The sequence below is a fragment of the Lycorma delicatula genome, chromosome 9 (genome assembly GCF_047948215.1).
Source record: "Lycorma delicatula isolate Av1 chromosome 9, ASM4794821v1, whole genome shotgun sequence".
Classification (NCBI taxonomy): Eukaryota; Metazoa; Arthropoda; class Insecta; order Hemiptera; family Fulgoridae; genus Lycorma; species Lycorma delicatula.
This window is the reverse complement of record NC_134463.1, coordinates 95,445,538-95,464,021: the sequence shown is the minus strand read 5'-3', so window position 1 is coordinate 95,464,021 and position 18,484 is coordinate 95,445,538. Positions and strand designations below refer to the sequence as shown.

Sequence of the window (18,484 nt, the reverse complement as noted above, 5' to 3'; positions counted from 1 at the left end):
AATATAATTATTTAATAAAACATTTTATATATTAATAACTAATGAATTTCATTATATAATTTGTATTGTACGATATGTAAATATATTAAAACATTATATTTTTAAAGAAATCATAAAAAATATGGCAGTTGTTTTTAATGAATCTTGCTTGTACAATGTAACAAGTAGTTATGTTATTTGTTTTTTATAATATTAGATACAAATAATATACATGTTAAAATGATCACTGAAATAGATTGAAAAATAAGAAAACCTTTACAAACCGTTTAGAAAAAAATGTTCTTGTAATCTAAACTAAATGGCCAATTTGATTTTTAAAATCATTATATATGTTGAGGAAATAGTAATAGAAAAAAATGTTAATTAATAAAAATAAAGAAAGAAAGAAATAATTATTACATAATTATGAAACACTATAAAATGAATATTTTTAACAGTGTTGTTAGAGTTAAGTAGATATAGGTTATGTGATGAAATGGAAACTTCAGTGATTTGGATGTTTTTAAATTAACTTTACAGTTTTGATTTGAATTGCCTAAAACAACACTTAGAAATGCTTGTTTTATAGTGTTAATATTACTATTTATTTATTAATAATAAATTTTTTCCATTATCATTTTATTTTTTTTATTTTGTACTATTTCCTAAATATCTAGTAAAGATAATTGTTTTATTATCAAACACTCAGTTTTAAATTTTTTTGGAAACATCTTTTTTTAAATATTTATTGTTTTCCAAATTAAATACTAAAAAGTAAATTAAAATGTAATATATTTCTTCTTCTGGTATATATAAATTCCTGAGATGTGTTTTTTCCCTGAAGTTATATAATTCATAATATAGTCAATTCCTGAATGAGAATGAGTTGTTGTTTTTAGAGTGGAACATTTGAATTTTATTGAACTTGGCATGCTTACGTACAACAGTATTTTTGGTATAGTGAAGAATACAATCCATCCTTTTCTTAGTAAACCTGGCATAGGAACTTGTTTTTGACAATGGCATTATTTCAGGAATAATTTGGGTCTTATGTCAGGTCACCTATAACCATTTATATTTATCGCCAACAACCTAGCACACATATAGACTCATTTATCAACTAATTAAAGTAATAAATACTAAAAGTAATGCATTATTTTTATCTATTACGAAATTAAAATATATTGCACATATGTTTAATAATTAATTTTATATTTTTCAATCTAATTTTTTCCATGGTTTCCTTTGATTTTTTCAATCAAATCCTGTTGCAGTTACTTTTTATTATCCATGTATCATATCTACCAATTCCTGACATGGAATTATATAATTTATAATTAAGATATTGATCTGAATAAAACATTTATTTATTGATTCATTACTTTAATACCAAAATTTTAATTTTTTTTTTTAATAATTTTAAAATGTTATTTTACAGTGGAAGACGTCGCAGGTCATCAGAAGCACTCTTAGAACAACTTCGAGCAGAACTTGATGAGGAGAGAGAAAAGAATTTACCAGCAATGGATGAAGATCTCTGGCATTCCTTTATGGTTCGTACACCAATAATTAATTAAAATGCAAACTATTAACTCTACTAACCACGGGGTTACAATTAACATTAAAAATTAGTTTGTATAAATTTAATATTTTCAGATTTGTACAAAATGAAATAATTTTTTGTAGTTTGTATCAAATATATATGTTATATTGTTTGTTTATGTCCTTTAATAACTTAAGAGTTTATGTAATATTATTATTGTATCGCAATAAAATATGATTATTCAAAACTAAATTTTTTTTACTAGTTTTAAACACTCTTTTCATTATATCATTCTTATATTTATCTCTCTACATATATTTCTTTTGTAAACATTCTGCTATTATTTTCAATATTATTCCAGCTACAGTGAGTTATCACCTCAATCCTTCAATGATAAAAATTCTTGATACTATATTATAATAACTAAATATTAAAACATTTAACACCCTACTATGATAAAAATTCAATGATAAAAATTCTTGATACTATATTATAATAACTAAATATTAAAACATTTAACACCCTACTATATGCAATTTCAAATAATAAAAAGAAACATAAATAAATTAATTATTCATTAAAGTAATCATTAGTGTGTAACTGGTATTTAGTATACATTAACTGAAATTTCAAGAATATAGAAGAATGAAATTTCTGAAACACTGATATAAACGTAAGTTCAGCCTTTATGGGGCCAAATTAGTATTTTTATTATACTGTACATCACATACTTTTGATTCAGTCTTGTATCTTTGTAAAAGATACAGTATATCTTTTATTTGTTTAAAATCTCATAAATTTATCTAAATCTTTTGAAATTTTTTGAAACTTTGAGGATTCCATAAATACATAATCATTTTAACATATTGTATATATTTGAAAATAAATTTTTAAGACAACACCACTAAATTTTTACACTTTTAACTTTTATGTGTTTATTAAGCATCTATTATTTAATGAGTTACATTATTTTTTATTAAGTTTGGTTCCTGGAATGGCCTTGTAAAATTATTTTAAATTAATTTTTTAAAAGATTAAAATGATTGTGCTCCTTGGAAATAACAACGATGATTCATTCTTTTTTTCATGATAATCTGAATTAAATTCAGATTATTCCATTGTTCAGTTTTATTAATTATTAAACCATTTTTTAAAAATATTTTTCCATATTTTGAATAAATTTAAATTCATCCATATAACCTGGTACAATTCCATTTTAATGTTAGGAATATCTTACAATTCTTTTTTTAATCCCTTAATTCGAAATTGATAAAACAATTTAGTTAAATTGTTGAGCATGATTTTCAGCCTCAAAAAAATAAAACTCTCAAATCATATTTTTTGTAGAAAAAAAAAGTTTTTTCTTTTTAGAAATTTGAAGAGAATAGTTTGATGTCAATTTCATAAAGTGTGTAAAAATACTTTCCTGTTATCATAGAATGTTTATTTTACGTATAATTTCTAATTTTACTTTCTGTAAAATTAGTTTTAATATTAATATTATCTTACAGTATTAAGCGTGGCAAAATAGTAATGTATCGGCCTTACATCAGGAGGGTTCCAGGTTTGAATTTTGATCACACTTGGTTTATTTTCATAGACTAAAACTTTATCTTTCTTACAGAAAAATGAATGGCAATTGTAATTGGCCAGAGCCTGTAATTGCATGTATAAAAAAATAATTAAAATATAATTATTTTTATATTCCTCCACAATATGAAAATTGCTTTTCCATTCCAAACAAGAATGGAATAAACTACTACAGAAATAATTTTTAATTATTATTACATTTGCTCATTAATTTGTTATGTATTTATATTATTAACTTATTTTACATTAAAATGCATGTTAATTATAATGGTATATATATATTTTTTATCTATTTTATTTTTTATCACTATTTTACTTTGTATAATAATAAATATGCATTATAACTCCTATTATTTATATATTTTTATTTATGTAACACTGTAATATTTTTTCCGTAACTAATAAAAAAAAAAATCAATGTAGTAAAATAAAAAATATATAAATATTATACTGTTTACTTGTATAATCTAATAAAATGTTGGTGCTTAATTGTTGTAGAAATTTATATATATATGTGTTTCTTTTTCCTAATATTATAACAATATTGTTTATTATAATTTAACTAAATAACTTTGTTTATTATAATTTAACTAAATAACTAACAGCATTTTTTCATTGTGATTTATTTTAAGGTTATTTTTATTTTGTAGTTATTTATTGTAATATTAGACATAGATACTAAATTTTCTGTCAAAAATATTTGTGTACATTTCTGTTTAATTATTTATAAGGATTATTTGTTAAAATACCTGTGTCATAATTAATTTTTATCAAAAATAAACTTTAATTTAAACATTACATAACTTTTTTTTATTATATGAAAATATATTATAAAAAAGTATTACCTCTATATACTTGAGCCTGTCTTTTCCAGTTTTTCTTAGACTATGATGCATATAAAGCATCTGAAAGTGGAAATAGTCAATAGAAGGTAAAAGGAAACCATATCGCTTCTCACTTTTCCTAGTAAATTAGCCATGAAATGTTTGTGCTCTTGGGAATAGGTGTACCTATTTCATTAATGATTGGTGTCTCATGTCAGGTTACCTAAATCTTATAGCTAGGTCTTTAAAAGACAGATAGTTAAAGAAACGTAATGTGTGAATTTCATTTCTTGTACTGTGTGATTTTATTTAATAAAACAAACTTTTGAAAAGACTTAAAACTGACACCAAAAAAAAAAAAACACTAAAAACTGAAAAATTATAATAATTTTCCACATCTTCCTAAAATTTCAACTTTTTGAAGTCGATGTCATGTAAAAACAAACTACTATCTTTCTATTGCATATTACCCTTAATTTGGTACCAACTTCAAAAAGTTAAAATTTAAAGAACTGAAAATCACCTTTTAATTTTTATTTTTACTGCAGTTATTGCTTTTAGAAGTTAGTTTAATTTTGTTTAGGGTTATTTTGTTGCCGGCTTCTGTGGCGCAAGTGGTAGCATCTCAGCCTTTCATCCAGAGGTCTTGGGTTCGAATCCCAGTCAGGCATGGGCATTTTCACACACTACAAAAATTGTCATTCATCTCATCCTCTGAAGTAATATCTAATGGTTGTCCCGGAGGTTAAAAAAGAAGGGGTTATTTTGCTGTACGTGTTTTACCTTTATTTTATTTTAAATTTGAGTAAACCTATTAAAATGATATCTGTATGAAAAAAGTCTCTTGTGGGAAATACAAAGTGAGAAACTTGTTCATGATAAAAATAAGAAAAATATCCAGAATTGCATCTCTGTTTTTTTTTATAAGGAACTGCACTCGTAAAGAAACTTGTCACCAAACATGAATTCAGGTCCTCTTGAATGCAAAAACACTAATATTTTTACATTAAGTTTTATAAATAATTTTCATGAATTTTTTCAAGCTACTTTGAATAATTAAGATATCATGTTATAAATCATAATGTTATAATAATTTGACAATAAGGAAAGAGTAAAATAAAATCTTTAAATCATTGGCATAAGTAAAATAAGTTTTCATTCAAATTAATTTTATGTAAAAATTTACAATTAGGCCACCAAAAGAAAATAAAAAATAAAAAAATAAAATAAAAAATCTGTAAACTTAGTTCAGCTAGTAAAAAATACTTTCTTTCTTTATCCTTTTATTTAAGTTAAAAAGGTAATCAAATTAAAAAATATAAGTTGCTATTTGTTATTTGCAACATATTTTATTATTCATTAAAAATTAAAAGTAATGATACTCTTAATTTTTAGAATGTATAACGATATACATTGTACACACAATCTAGAGCCACTTATTTTTAAGTAGAAAAAACATGTTTTCAAATAAGAATTATTTAATAACTTAGAGAAGAAAATACTTTTGCATTACCCCCTGAACTATACGTAAAAAAAATTGTATTCTTCAGGAATCCCTTAAAATACAAATAATCAGTTTTCTTATAATAGTATAGTATGGGTCTAATAATTACAGAGCTGTAAAATGATGAGCAGGAGGAAATAACTTGGTTAAGAATGAGTAATCCCTTCACACACATGAATATGAAGCAATAAACCCTTTCTACAAAACAGGTTTCTTATTCACAGTCTCTCAGAAACAGAATGATTTCTTATAAAAGATACTGTTGTTATCACATGAAAAAGCATTTACTAAAAGTATTTACACGTGAATAAACGTAAACTGTTTGAAATTTCTGGCCAATTTATTAAATGACAAATTCTTTTGGGGTCATCAAATTAATTTCATTTTAAATGAAATCAAACTCTATTGTTTTCCTTTGAAGCATCTTAATAAAGCGCTACGCTTATCAACATTATTAAATATTTATTATGTTTACATATATTCTCATCTAAAGCATAATGTTATCTCTTTAAACTCAAAAAAAAAAATCTGAATGAGTTTTTAAAACACAAAAAATGGGCTGTAAGATATGGGTCTCCATAAATTTGAATCGTGTAAACCGATAATTAGAAGACTAAATATGTTAACTTAACCTTGTGTTTATAAATATGCAGTCTTTGCTAAAAAAAGGTCACTTTTTCTTTAAAAAAAAATATTCAAAAAACCAGACAATGGACCTCTCACTTTTTCTCTCTTTTTTCTGTTTAGCCTTTGGAACCACCATAAAGTATTCAGAGGATGAATGAGGATGATATGTACGAATGTAAATGAAGTGTAGTATCAGGTCGACCATTCCTGATATGTGTGGTTAATTGAAACCCAACTACCAAAGAATCCATGACCTAGTATTCAAATCTGTATAAAAGTAACTGCCTTTACTAGGATTTGAACATTAGAACTCACCTTAGACCACCAGGTTGATCTAATAGTGAACTCTTCATCACAGCTGATTTTGAAGTAGAGAGATCTAAGGTTCAAATCCTAGTAAAGGCAGTTACTTTTATACGGATTTAAATACTAGATCATGGATACAGGTGTTCTAAGGTTGATTGGGTTTCAATTAATCACACATCTCAGGAATGGTCGACCTAAGACTGTACAAGACTACAATTCATTGATATTCACACATATCATCCTCATTCATCCTTTGAAGTAATACCTTATGATGGTTTCAGAGGCTAAACAGAAAAATAGAGACTGAGACAATGGACCTGTTTTCATATAAATCAACATAATACTTTGGCTTTCAAGAATGAACCATACTATGTTTCCATTACCATTTTTTAAAATTACTGAACCATTTAAAATATTTTCCCACAAATTTATTTTAAAAATCCTGATTTTTCTACATCTTATTCAAAATACATAATATGTGCTCAGATAATTATTGTCAATAGTGTTTTCTAAACTGTGAATTACTTTTTAGTAATTTTTTGTATTTAATTATTTACCTTAATATTATTTTGTGTATTTATATTAAAATAATTAATATGAACTTTAATCACTTCTTATTTTTATCTTATAATTTATGTTTTTATATTTATAATTTATTTTATAATGATATGATCTGTATAAAAAATCAAATGTAGATTATACAGTAAAATAAAATAATTATTTATTTAAATTAATGCTGATAGATTATTGATATTGATTTTATTAATATTTCTTTCCATGATTTATGAATAGGGAAAACATGTTAACAGATAACAATTTTAGGAGTAGCATGTAGTATTGACCTTTTTGTCATACAACAGATTTTTGTTAAGGAATGAACCTATTTGAATATAACATTTTTTCATATTAAATTTTTTTTCAATAGTACTGTCTATCCCATATATTTAAAATATTTTATTTAGCTATCTGAACAAAAAAAAAAAAAAAAAAAAATACATCCTAAGAATATTTAAAGTATACCTATCAAAAAAACTCCAAGCCACCTCAAAAATCCCACAACGCTTAAGAGAATGAGAAGATTAAGAATAAAAATTACTAATGATAATAAAAAAAAGTAATAGTTCTAGCAAATAAATAGTTGGTAACAATACAGGCTGGTAGAAAACATAAAATTTAGGGCCTTTTACACTAAAATAATTTTGATGTACATGAAACAAAGCAGACCTGCTGCAACAAAGATGATGAAAATCACAATTCTGAATTTAGGCGTCTCTGTTAATCAGTGATAACAAAATATTAGCAGTTTTTAAATCATCTGCAGTCCACTTTATTTTTAGGAAAAGCTGTAAAAAGATAATATCTAAGTTAGCTTCATTCAAAGTCACTGATTTAAAGCAAAAGCTATAAGATGTACTAAGAGCTAACTCAGACTCAGAGAAAAATTCTTATACCTTCCACCTTAAAGTAAAGTGTGCAATAGTCAGTTAAAAATCTAATTTATAAATTATTATATTCTTCAGTTACTGTTATATCTAATGATATAATAGTTAATATCTGATGACGCATTAGTCTGAATGAATATGACCAATTATCTTATCTATAATAGTTAGATATTGTTGGCCAAATGGTGTAGTGGTCATTTTGCCTTCTATATCATTCGGTTTCAAGTTTGATTCCTGAAAGGGTCTAACCCTATCACCTATTTTTTCATTGAACTCATTTTACTTTGTAAGATCTCATCTTCCTCAACAAAATTTGTGCAAAAACATGTCTTATATCAGATAATAAAAAAAATATATTTACAGACTGCTGTAAATTGGTGTAACCTGAACTTACAAAAAAATCATCTCAAAAATGCTACAATTAAAAAAAATAATAAAATAAAAGTAAAAACATGATTACAAAATCAGTTTTTGATTTTGTGTATGATTAAATAAATAAAAAAAATTGTAACAACTAAAATAAATGGAAGTTTTAAATATTAAATTTTATATATATATATATATATATATATATATATATATATATATATATATATTCGTTTTGCTAGTATATGATTATATTTAACCATTAGTTAAGAATTATTTTATTTATACTGGAAACATATGTTTAAATTGTTGACAGTTAAACATCATCATAACATTCTTATAATTTATTTGTTATACTTTTAAAAGAAGTAATTGCTTATATTTGTTTATAATTTAAAACTTTTTGTTTGAAAGTTTTCAATTAATTTTATTAAACTTTCTAGTAATTTTTTTTTTCAATATGGGGTTATTTAGATGTGAAGAGATGTTACTTTATCAGATATTTTTACAATATGATGTTGCTTATGAAACTACTGTTAATCTTGGAGAAGCTGGAATCATAGAACTAATGGATGTAAGAAAAATATGCATATTTTTGTTTGAAAATTAAACAGTGTAAATTTTTTATTACAAATCAAATAATGATTGTATTCTATTTTTCACTAGTTGAATTAATAATTACACTTAATGATTTTACTCTGGAAAACTGACTTTGAGTTAACAAAAAAAGAGTTTTCATAATTTTAATTTTTGATTGTTTGTACAGTAAGCAGCAGTATATAAATTCTTCCCTTGAAAAAAAGTTTTCTTGTAACAAGGTTTTAGTTTTTGTATCAAAAATTATATGATATTGAAGATTTTTTTTATCATCATTACTTAGCATATTATTGTTAATAGACTAATGAATATAGTCTATTCAGATATCCTGAAAAGTAATTACACATAAAACTTAATTGATTTGAACATTTAATAAAACTGCTATGTATGTATTTTTTAATGATTTGCAAAGGTAGATTTTGTTTTGTATATATTATATTATGCATTCTTTGTATCTATGAATGAAGTGCACCCATTTAAATAATTTGTATAAGTGCACTTCATCAGAGTTCAGCCAATGTAACACAAATAGGATTTGTGTAATTATATTTGCTTGGATGTACAATTTTCTTACTATATTTAAAATTATCTTAAATAGTTTTCTGAAGTAAAGATATCTTTACTTAATATTTAAATATATTATTCATTTTCTCAGTCAGAATTAATTGAACAACATGGCCTACCAAATGTGTTGAATGTTTTTGAAATTTTTGTTTCACTTTCATTTTAGTGTAACTTGTCCTTCCAAAAGGCATTTCAAAGGTAATGATTAACAATGCTTTGTTCAAAGTTCGAATAGTATCATTAATGAAATCAATCTTAAAAGGTCTAGGAAATCCTTTAAGTATGTTATAAATATATTTAGTGTTTGTTTGAACACATGTTTATTTTTAATGTATATATAAATTTCAGTTAAGTTTGCTGTAACACTTTCAAGATAACAAATTATCCAAGTTCATTTAACAAGTATATCAACCAGGACTTACAAATTAATATATAATGATTCTATTAAATAGTACATTGGACAGACAGAAAGCTCATTCACCCACAGATGGGAAAAAAACATGTGCAGGCATAACAAGACAAGAATCAACTTTTGAGTCATTCCGGAGCATCAGGGCAAATTATATGTAGACATTAACTCTAAATTGCAAATTTTATCCATAGCACATTAAAAAAAAATCACATCTCATTGTACAATATGAAATTTGCAATAATTTACAATAGTTTAGTTAAATACACAATAAAATTTACAATTTCAATACATCTGGTAAAATAACATATTAAATGAAAAAACATAACATAAATTTAGATTTAGTAAACTCCAGAGAAGGTGTTAATAAATTATCTCTGGTAGGAGTTTAAAGAGGAAATTCAATACAAAAGTGAATAATTTAATGTTTAATAATTTAAAGTTCAGAATTAATTAGAATAATTTCCAATATAAGTAAGCAATAATATTATATATATGACTTGCGTTCGACTTACATACAAATTTATTATACATGACATGTACACAGACTTATGTATGACTTATTATACAGACTTATAATTATCACACATCTCAGGAATGGTCAAATGAGACTGTAAAAGACCAACACTTCATTTAGACTCATAAATATCATTTTCATTCATCCTCTGAGGTAATACCTTACAATGGTTCTGAAGGCTAAACAGAACACCACCATTTGCAGTGTTTTCTACACACCTCAAATGAATTTACTGATTTATTGTTATATAGTATGGGGACGAGTAGAATTTCAAGGGTCTTATTGGGTATATGACTACCATTATAATTAATATATAAAATATAATTAATAAAATATGAATAATAGAATAATAGAAAGTAAATCAACAGAGATAAAATAAAATATTATTTCTAGTTAAAAATTAAGAATTTATCATTATAAACAATGAAACTATTATAAACAATAAGGTAATAAACATAAGGTAATTATAAACATAAGGTAATTCTTTGATAACAAATTAAACTAATTTATTGCACATATATTTGTTTCTAGTTGTGTATGAGTTGATGAAAGAAAAATATTTACATATATATATATATATATATATATATATATATATATATATATATATATATATATACATTTTTTATTTTTTTTATTTTAGAGATTGTTGTTGTATAACGCATGAGACCCAATTTCAAAATTTGTGCAAAACTTATATCAGATTGGCCCACATCTTAAGGACATACATCAAATAACTTGTAAAATAACCTCTCTGCATACTGAAATGCAGTACAGTATGTCTGTTGTTCTGAATAAGCAATTAGTCTATGAAAAATAGGTGAAAGATTTACAATAACCCTTCTCGCTACGTAAATGCAGGAATTTTATTCCAGCTGATCCTTTAATAAGAGTATTAACAGTAGAGAAGTAGAAAGAAGTTAATGTTTAACTGTTGGATTTAAAGTGTAATATTTTTTTACAGCTTCATTTAAAAGGAATTTTCCATACAAAACATTTTTCATATGAAATAGATGTATGTGAAGATATTGAAAGAAAGATAGATAATATAAAAACAGAAGTAAAGAAAGGAAAATTGGATTTAATTGCACCAGAAGAAGAGCCACCTGCTCCATACTCAAATGAAATTTTTGATACTGGTGTCAGTAATTATTTTTTTTAATAATTTTAGTTTATCTTGTATTATTTTCATTATTCAACAGGTTATTGTAGATTATTTAAGGACAGAAAGGAGAAGATTAGTTTGTTTCATGTTTAGTTCAAACATAAAAACAAATTCAAATGTTTGAGCAATAAAAACAAAAAAAAATTGAAAATAACTTTACTAAACTTTTCCCAGTATGCCTGGCATAGTACATAATGTTGCATGTTGCACGTTTCATATCAGATCCATGTTTTTCTACCAATTTGGTTTATGGTGGCAAACAGATGTCTTATATTAGAAATGTACAAATATTTCACACAATTTCCACAAATATTATACAATTTCTTTGTTAGTATAATTTGAAAAGAACAAAAGTGTGGATCTTTTTTTACATGTGAAGAGGAAGAAGCACTCAAGGCAGTTTAGTACAAGATTTATTATAGACTACAAAAAAATAATATAGTCTGTTCATGTGATGAGTGCCAGAACCTTCCCAGCCAGGTCATGAAAATCAACTCCAGAAAGACAGACTCAAAGATTTAAAATTACTTATATTCTAGGATAATAACTATAGTTAACACTGTTAGTCAATACTCTGACTAACTTTATCCGATAAATACACTAAATGGCATCCCCCAGAATAAACTTTGATTCTGCGATGGTTAATGTATAAAATTCCTACTTTGTAAAAGGTTTTTAATTATTTTGAAAATATCTCCATAAGCAACCACCTTCCAGGAAGATGGAAAATTTAAGAGTAGCCTTACTGGATTTGTAAATTTGCTACTGTAATTTAAAGACTTAACTTTAGGATATTAGCCACTACAAAGTGACAAATAAGCTCTGAGCCGTCAGAGAGAAAACATTTTATTTTTAGTATATGCATTTTCCTCATTGCACTGCAATTACTTCATTTAATTGCTACAAAATAACTGCTGCATAATTCCTCATTTTCCTGCACTGAAGTAGCATTTTCACTCTGCTTTACTTAAATTTTCTATTAGTACAAGGGTAAAATTTTGAATTTATAACAATATTCCAGTATACTCTTTTATTTACATTTTAAATGTCCAATTTAATATTGGACAATTAAAAGTTAATTAGACGAGGTTAGCAAACGAATCAAGTACAAGGTTGTTTGGTTGCCGGTCTCCGTGGCGCAAGTGGTAGTGTCTCGGCCTTTCATCCGGAGGTCCTGGGTTCGAATCCTGGTTAGGCCTGGCATTTTCACACACTACAAAAATAGTCATTTCATCTCATCCTCTGAAGCAATACCTGACAGTGGTACCGGAAAAAGCTGTTTGGTTTGAATACTAAATTGTAGATAATGGTGTTCTTTGGTGGTTGGGATTCAATTAACCACACATCGGGAATTGTCCACCTGAGTCTGTAAAAAACTGTACTTCACTACTTCACTTCCATATGTACATATCATCCTCACTCATCTTCTGAAATAATACCTATCTTTACATCGAAGCGCCTCCCTCGAGTATTCCTCCAGTTACTCTGTAACGTCAACATATACGGGAGTATGTCCTCCGGCTCCTGATTTGCAATACCAGCCAGAGTACGTTGTTCCATCAATTCTTCACAGAGTGTGCTCAACAGTCCCGTTAACCACAATACATAGTCAGGCGACTCCCTCCTCCCAATTCCAAACAAATACACTTCAAAATTACCGTGACCAGATAACATTTGCGTCAGGTAGAAATTCGACTCGCCAAACCTTCTATTATACCATACTCTTAAATTGGGATTTAATCTCCTCGTTCATCCAGCCTTGACAACTGTCTTACTTGACACCAACTAAGTTCCATATGTCTTGCCATACCCTTAGTGTCTCATTTCTAACTTAAACATTGTCACCGCCTTCACATTTAAGGGCAAGCTCAAGAACCAAAAGGTCTATGTGGAGAGTCCCGGCCAGTACACATACCGCGTCATAAGAAGCCGTCCGATATATTGCTACCATACCTAACAAGGCTTTTCGATGCGTTCTTTGTAATCTGACTCGGATCTGTATAACTACTGCATCCTTCCAAACAAGCGCGGCATATAAAATAATGGAGGAAACCGCCAACATAACGGTTTGATGCCCGCGGTGCAACCTACGAAGTCATTAGACGACTTAATACCTTTTTCAGCCCTCTTACAGCACTCAAAACGTGTTCGCTGAACTGTAGCGATTTGTCGATTGTCACACCAAGGTACTTCACCTTAAAGTAAGGCTTTCTTGTATGCGGTGATTCCCGACCACCAACTTGATGGTATAAACTCTACGCTTCCCTGTTAAGGAAACCATAAGTGGATCAAATCAAGCGCAGAATTTCTCCTGTACAGGATCTCCTGCTCCGTCCTGCCACTATCCATAAGGACTAAATCATCCGCATAAGCAATTGACTGCGTATGCTGCGGCAACCAAACACCCAATATGTCGTCAAAAACAATATCCTAAAGGAGGGAACCCAACACTGAACCCTGTGGGACCCCCAAACATCTGGAAACTGAAGCTCCCTTCCAAAGTCTCATTCTTCATCCATCTCTCATTTAAATAATCGCCGTCTTGCTTAATCAGGTAATACTAATGTCCTTATTTACCAGAGCGACATAACGTCCCAAGGCACGGAACCAAACGCGTTCCGGATATCCAAGAAAACCAAAACAGTGATACCCCTCGTTCTCCATGTCCCTTGTCTAACCTCCTTAGCCCAATATACCACTCGTGACACAGCTTGAATGGCCGATCTGACTGGCACGAAACAATATCCTCCATGATTCTTGACACAACCCTCTCAGCAACTTTGTACCCAAATTAAGGAGACATAACGGTCTAAACCCTCCGGCCACGTCATCAGCTCCATCTTTGGGAAGGAAAACAAAACATACCCACACATACACATATGAGAGAGAGAGATAGAGATGGGGTGATTGAGAGTACTACCAAGCTAATTTAACCCTTATTGCCTACAGGCAATAAAGCAATAAAAACTCAAAGCAATCATCAATTGTCCAAAATTATCCACTATATAAAAAAACACGTCCAGTAAATATATCCACCACACTTGTTTACGTAAAAACCGTAAACACCAATCAAAATTTAAAAACCACACAGAGCGACAAGACCTTAACCTTAACCTTGACCTACTACACTAGCCTAACTAACTTCAAGAATAAGTAATTTGTTTTTTTTTAAATCGTTACAAGTAATGAAAAAGTATGCTAACAATAGGATGGTAAAATTTAAAAATTACTGAATAGCGACATTTTTTTTTTTTTTTTTGTTTATTGATGATTAATTTGAGTTTTTTCATTTTTCTAAGCTTAACTAAAACTAAATTGATTTAAATTTTATTTATTTTTTTTTGTTTTCATGTTTCTGGGATTAATATATTAATTTAGTCTGTTAAGGGTTACGGTGACAATCGATCTTTGGCTTTATTCTGGGTTTGTATGGATTTTTTTTATTTTTGTTTGTTATATATATTAAATTTTGTATCATTTCAATGTCCTTTTTAAGACATTTAGAAGTTCAATATCCTTTTTTTAAGAGAACCAAGTACTTAATGACACAGAAAGGTCATGTACAGTTGAGAAGTAAGATTAAAAATTTAATATAACGAAACTGAATTAAAGATCCGTGTAGTTTTGAAGAATAAAATCTTAATTTTTATCAGAAGATAATGTCAATTCGGAAATAAGCTTCTGTTGTAGTAGTAGTAGTAGTAGCTTCTGTTAGTATTTAGTAGTTTATACATCACATACTATTGACTAATAATTTAAACAACTGAAAATAATCTGCTGTATTAAAACTTTAAAATATCCTTTATAATTAAAGTTTATTAAAAACTTTAAATATCATATTTAATATGATTTAGGAATGGATGACCATTGCTGGTTAACAAAATTTCAAGTGAACTAACTACAAAAACCATCGCTTTCGTTACATTTATTTTCAAACTTAGCAAAAACATTTAACATGTCATAATCAATGTGGAACATAGGAACTTATAATATTACTAAATTAGTTGTGTTAGAACTATCTATAATACAGGTATAAGTTTCTAGTTACTTGTAACAGAAATTGGTTTTATCGCTAATGCAGTAATACATAAATCAGTTTTTTTCTTTCCTTATGTGGACATCAATTTCCAATGTCATTAGCCCTCATAAAATTAATTAAAAAATATAAAACATCACAAGCGGATAATCAGTTTTAAGGGTGTAGGGGTTGTACATAAAACATTCAAACAAATCACACACATACATCACGTAAGAGTGTAAAGGGCTCTAACAATTACTCAAAAATAAAACACAATAAAATAAAATATAAAAAAGTTGAATAATACGTGAAAATATTCTGGAGTAAAGTGGTATAAGTTATATGGTGTTTGCTCTTCAAATACGTAAATTCATTCTTGAAAGAATCTAAATTTGTGCATAATATTCACATTGATAAAGGAATAATTACTGATGGTAACAGTATATGCTTCACCTCATATTATTAACCTTTAAGTGTAGATGGAAGTTTGTAAAAAAGGGGTTGTCTCAAGATAATTTAGACGTTCCTATTGTTAATGTCGGAGTTTCCAGAGCTACTACTGGGGTGCTTCGAGCTCGTGCGGCTGCGAGATTCGACTGTATATCCCACCTATATAATAAAAGTATTGCGCGCGCGCTATCTGCTCTAGTAACGCCAATCCATGCATGGATTTATAACTTGAGTCTAAATTTCCAAATGTTGTCTTGGTGAACCATTAATAGAGGTCAGGTTGGTACTATATATATTTTGATTTCCATAAAGCTTCTTTTACGTTTCCGCATGACATCCTACTCTGAAAACTACATAATATCCTCCGGAAAAATGTTTGATTGGCTGGACTCGTATCTCGATAATAGATACTTTTATGTGAAGGCTAATGAGTTATATGTAGATAACGCAGCGACCACAGAGTTCCCACCAGAATCCCACTTGGGACCTTGTTGTTTATTCTATTTGTTAATGATTCGCTTAAAACATCAAATAAATATTTTGTTATTCGAGACTGACATTAAAATCTACGGGCCTATCAATAATTTTCATGTCTTGCTTTACATAGTGATGTCGACTTAATTTTCCGATTGTTTTGTTAACAGGATGTAGGAGAAACCGGATAAGACCTTGGGTAAAATGACCTTTTCAAGAAAGACAGTGACTGACAGCTACACGCTCAAAAGTTGAGCGTGTAACTAATATCGTGAGCTGGACCAAGCTACTATTTTATGACTATATTAAGGTATTCCAAGGCAAGGTAAGACCTGTGTGTGAGGGATGCGGTGCATCTTATAAAGAAAAATGCCGGACTCTGAACATTCTACTCTGAAACAAGGAGAACGATGTACGACGCGCTGTTTGTGTACAAGGCTCTAAATGGATATTTTTGACGTCGACATATCTGGATTTGAGCTAAGAGAGCAGAACATTGCAAGCAGAAGTCCTGAATATATAAATATAATGTCTATAAATATGATTATTTGGCTCCTCTGTAAAGATGCATCCACACATTAAATTCTCTGTCGCAGCAATGAGTTGGATGTCTACCACAAACCTTTGGATGCTTTCAAAAGTAAAATAATTTACATCGTTTTTTCTTGATACTAATTCTATATTTGGAATCTCACAGATATCGTTGTTCCAAACGGTTTATATTTCTGTATAATATGTCTTTGCTTTATATCTGTATCAGTGACATACCTGACGTAATTATGATTACTAATTTATTTTGGGAGAAACGGGTTACGGGTATCGACTTCTGCATTCATTACCCCCTTTTCTTCCAAACAAAAAAGAAATTCTTTTCCCCTTGTAAAATATTAGCGTCCTAGTCAGAAATGGATAAACACTCTTATTATACAATTCTTTGGGCGTTATACAATTCTTGACTTACGATATATTTGGTTCGTTTCCTCTGGACTTAAGCTTCAATTTTCTTCACCTTTGAACCGGTTGAAGGCCCATGCCTTCGTGGAAAAGAAATCTGTATTTTGAACAATTTCTGTACAGATTTTTGACTGGATTTTAATTGGTTGACTTTTCAGTCTCTTGTTCCTGCAGGAGCTGCAGCAAACTGAGGAAAAGACACGCAACATTCCGTAACTAGATAACACAATTCTACTAGCATCGAAATAGGTTGAACCTTCTGTATGGTCTCCCCCACCTTCTGGAGATTTCTTCCTTCTGGATTGCTATTTCTTGTTTAAAAACAGGAGTTTCCCGATCTCGTAGGGTGGTGCCCATTACAATTGACATAGATTGAAATACCTACACGGGTCACCAGGATGCAATGGTTCAGCACAAACGGAGATTGGTTTTCTTGTGCACCGCAATGGAGGTGAGATGAAAGAACGTATATCTAATTTATGAAAGCCAATTTTTATCCTCTGAAAGACTTTTTGTTGAAAGTCAGACAATTTTTTGAAAGTCAAGACATGCGACGAGGAGGGTAGAAATTCTCAGTTCCATCGGAAGAAATTCCTCCATTATTCATAAATTTCCTCTTCATGTAGTTAAACATTTCTGCGCACTACTTGAATGTCCAAGACTCCAATCTTCTTGGCTTTAAGCAAACGTGCGACGATTATAGGTCATTGACAGATTCAACGAACAGCCCCACAGCAGTCGTTATAATGTTCCCCTGAAGCTTCCGTGATCCCTCGCGTTATCATGAAAGGACTAATTTTTGAGTAATACAAAATTTACAATCATTCCACTACTCTTCGATCGAAACTTAGTTCGATCAGTCTTTACTGCATCGGTAAGCTCACCGATTTTCCTTCGCTTCGCTTCGCTTGCGAAGACAAAAGCTCTCCAAGAGAAAAGAGTTTTTATGTGGACCCTCTCTTACGTACAGAAATCGTGGAAGTTAAGTTTCCATGAAAGTGTCGCCAGTCAATATAGTCGCAAGGTGCGGGAGAAGAGGCGGTTGGACATGCCCTGGATCGTTGATGATGCCTGAGTTCTCCCAGTCCACCACCTCTCTCAGATTTAATCCGCTTCTGACAAATCGGCTGTTTCTAGATGAGGGTGTTTACGTGA

At 28.7% G+C, this 18,484-nt stretch overlaps 2 protein-coding genes across 4 annotated transcripts in view; both read left to right on the top strand.

The window, feature by feature from the left end:
- The window catches only part of LOC142330607 (uncharacterized), a 394,400-nt gene extending 389,349 nt beyond the window's left edge, over positions 1 to 5,051 (top strand). For 2 of the 3 annotated variants that reach the window (XM_075376009.1, XM_075376010.1), the window contains exon 5: positions 1,418 to 5,051. In XM_075376009.1, the coding sequence (XP_075232124.1) occupies positions 1,418 to 1,556 (139 nt within the window). In that variant the 3' untranslated portion in view covers positions 1,557 to 5,051. The remainder of the gene's footprint in view (positions 1 to 1,417) is intronic. The other variant, XM_075376008.1, reaches the window with a different exon arrangement.
- A 3,590-nt stretch (positions 5,052 to 8,641) lies between these two features.
- The window catches only part of LOC142330716 (V-type proton ATPase 116 kDa subunit a 4-like), a 65,378-nt gene continuing 55,535 nt past the window's right edge, over positions 8,642 to 18,484 (top strand). The window contains exon 1 of the mRNA XM_075376161.1: positions 8,642 to 8,755. Coding sequence (XP_075232276.1) covers positions 8,642 to 8,755 — 114 coding nt within the window. The remainder of the gene's footprint in view (positions 8,756 to 18,484) is intronic.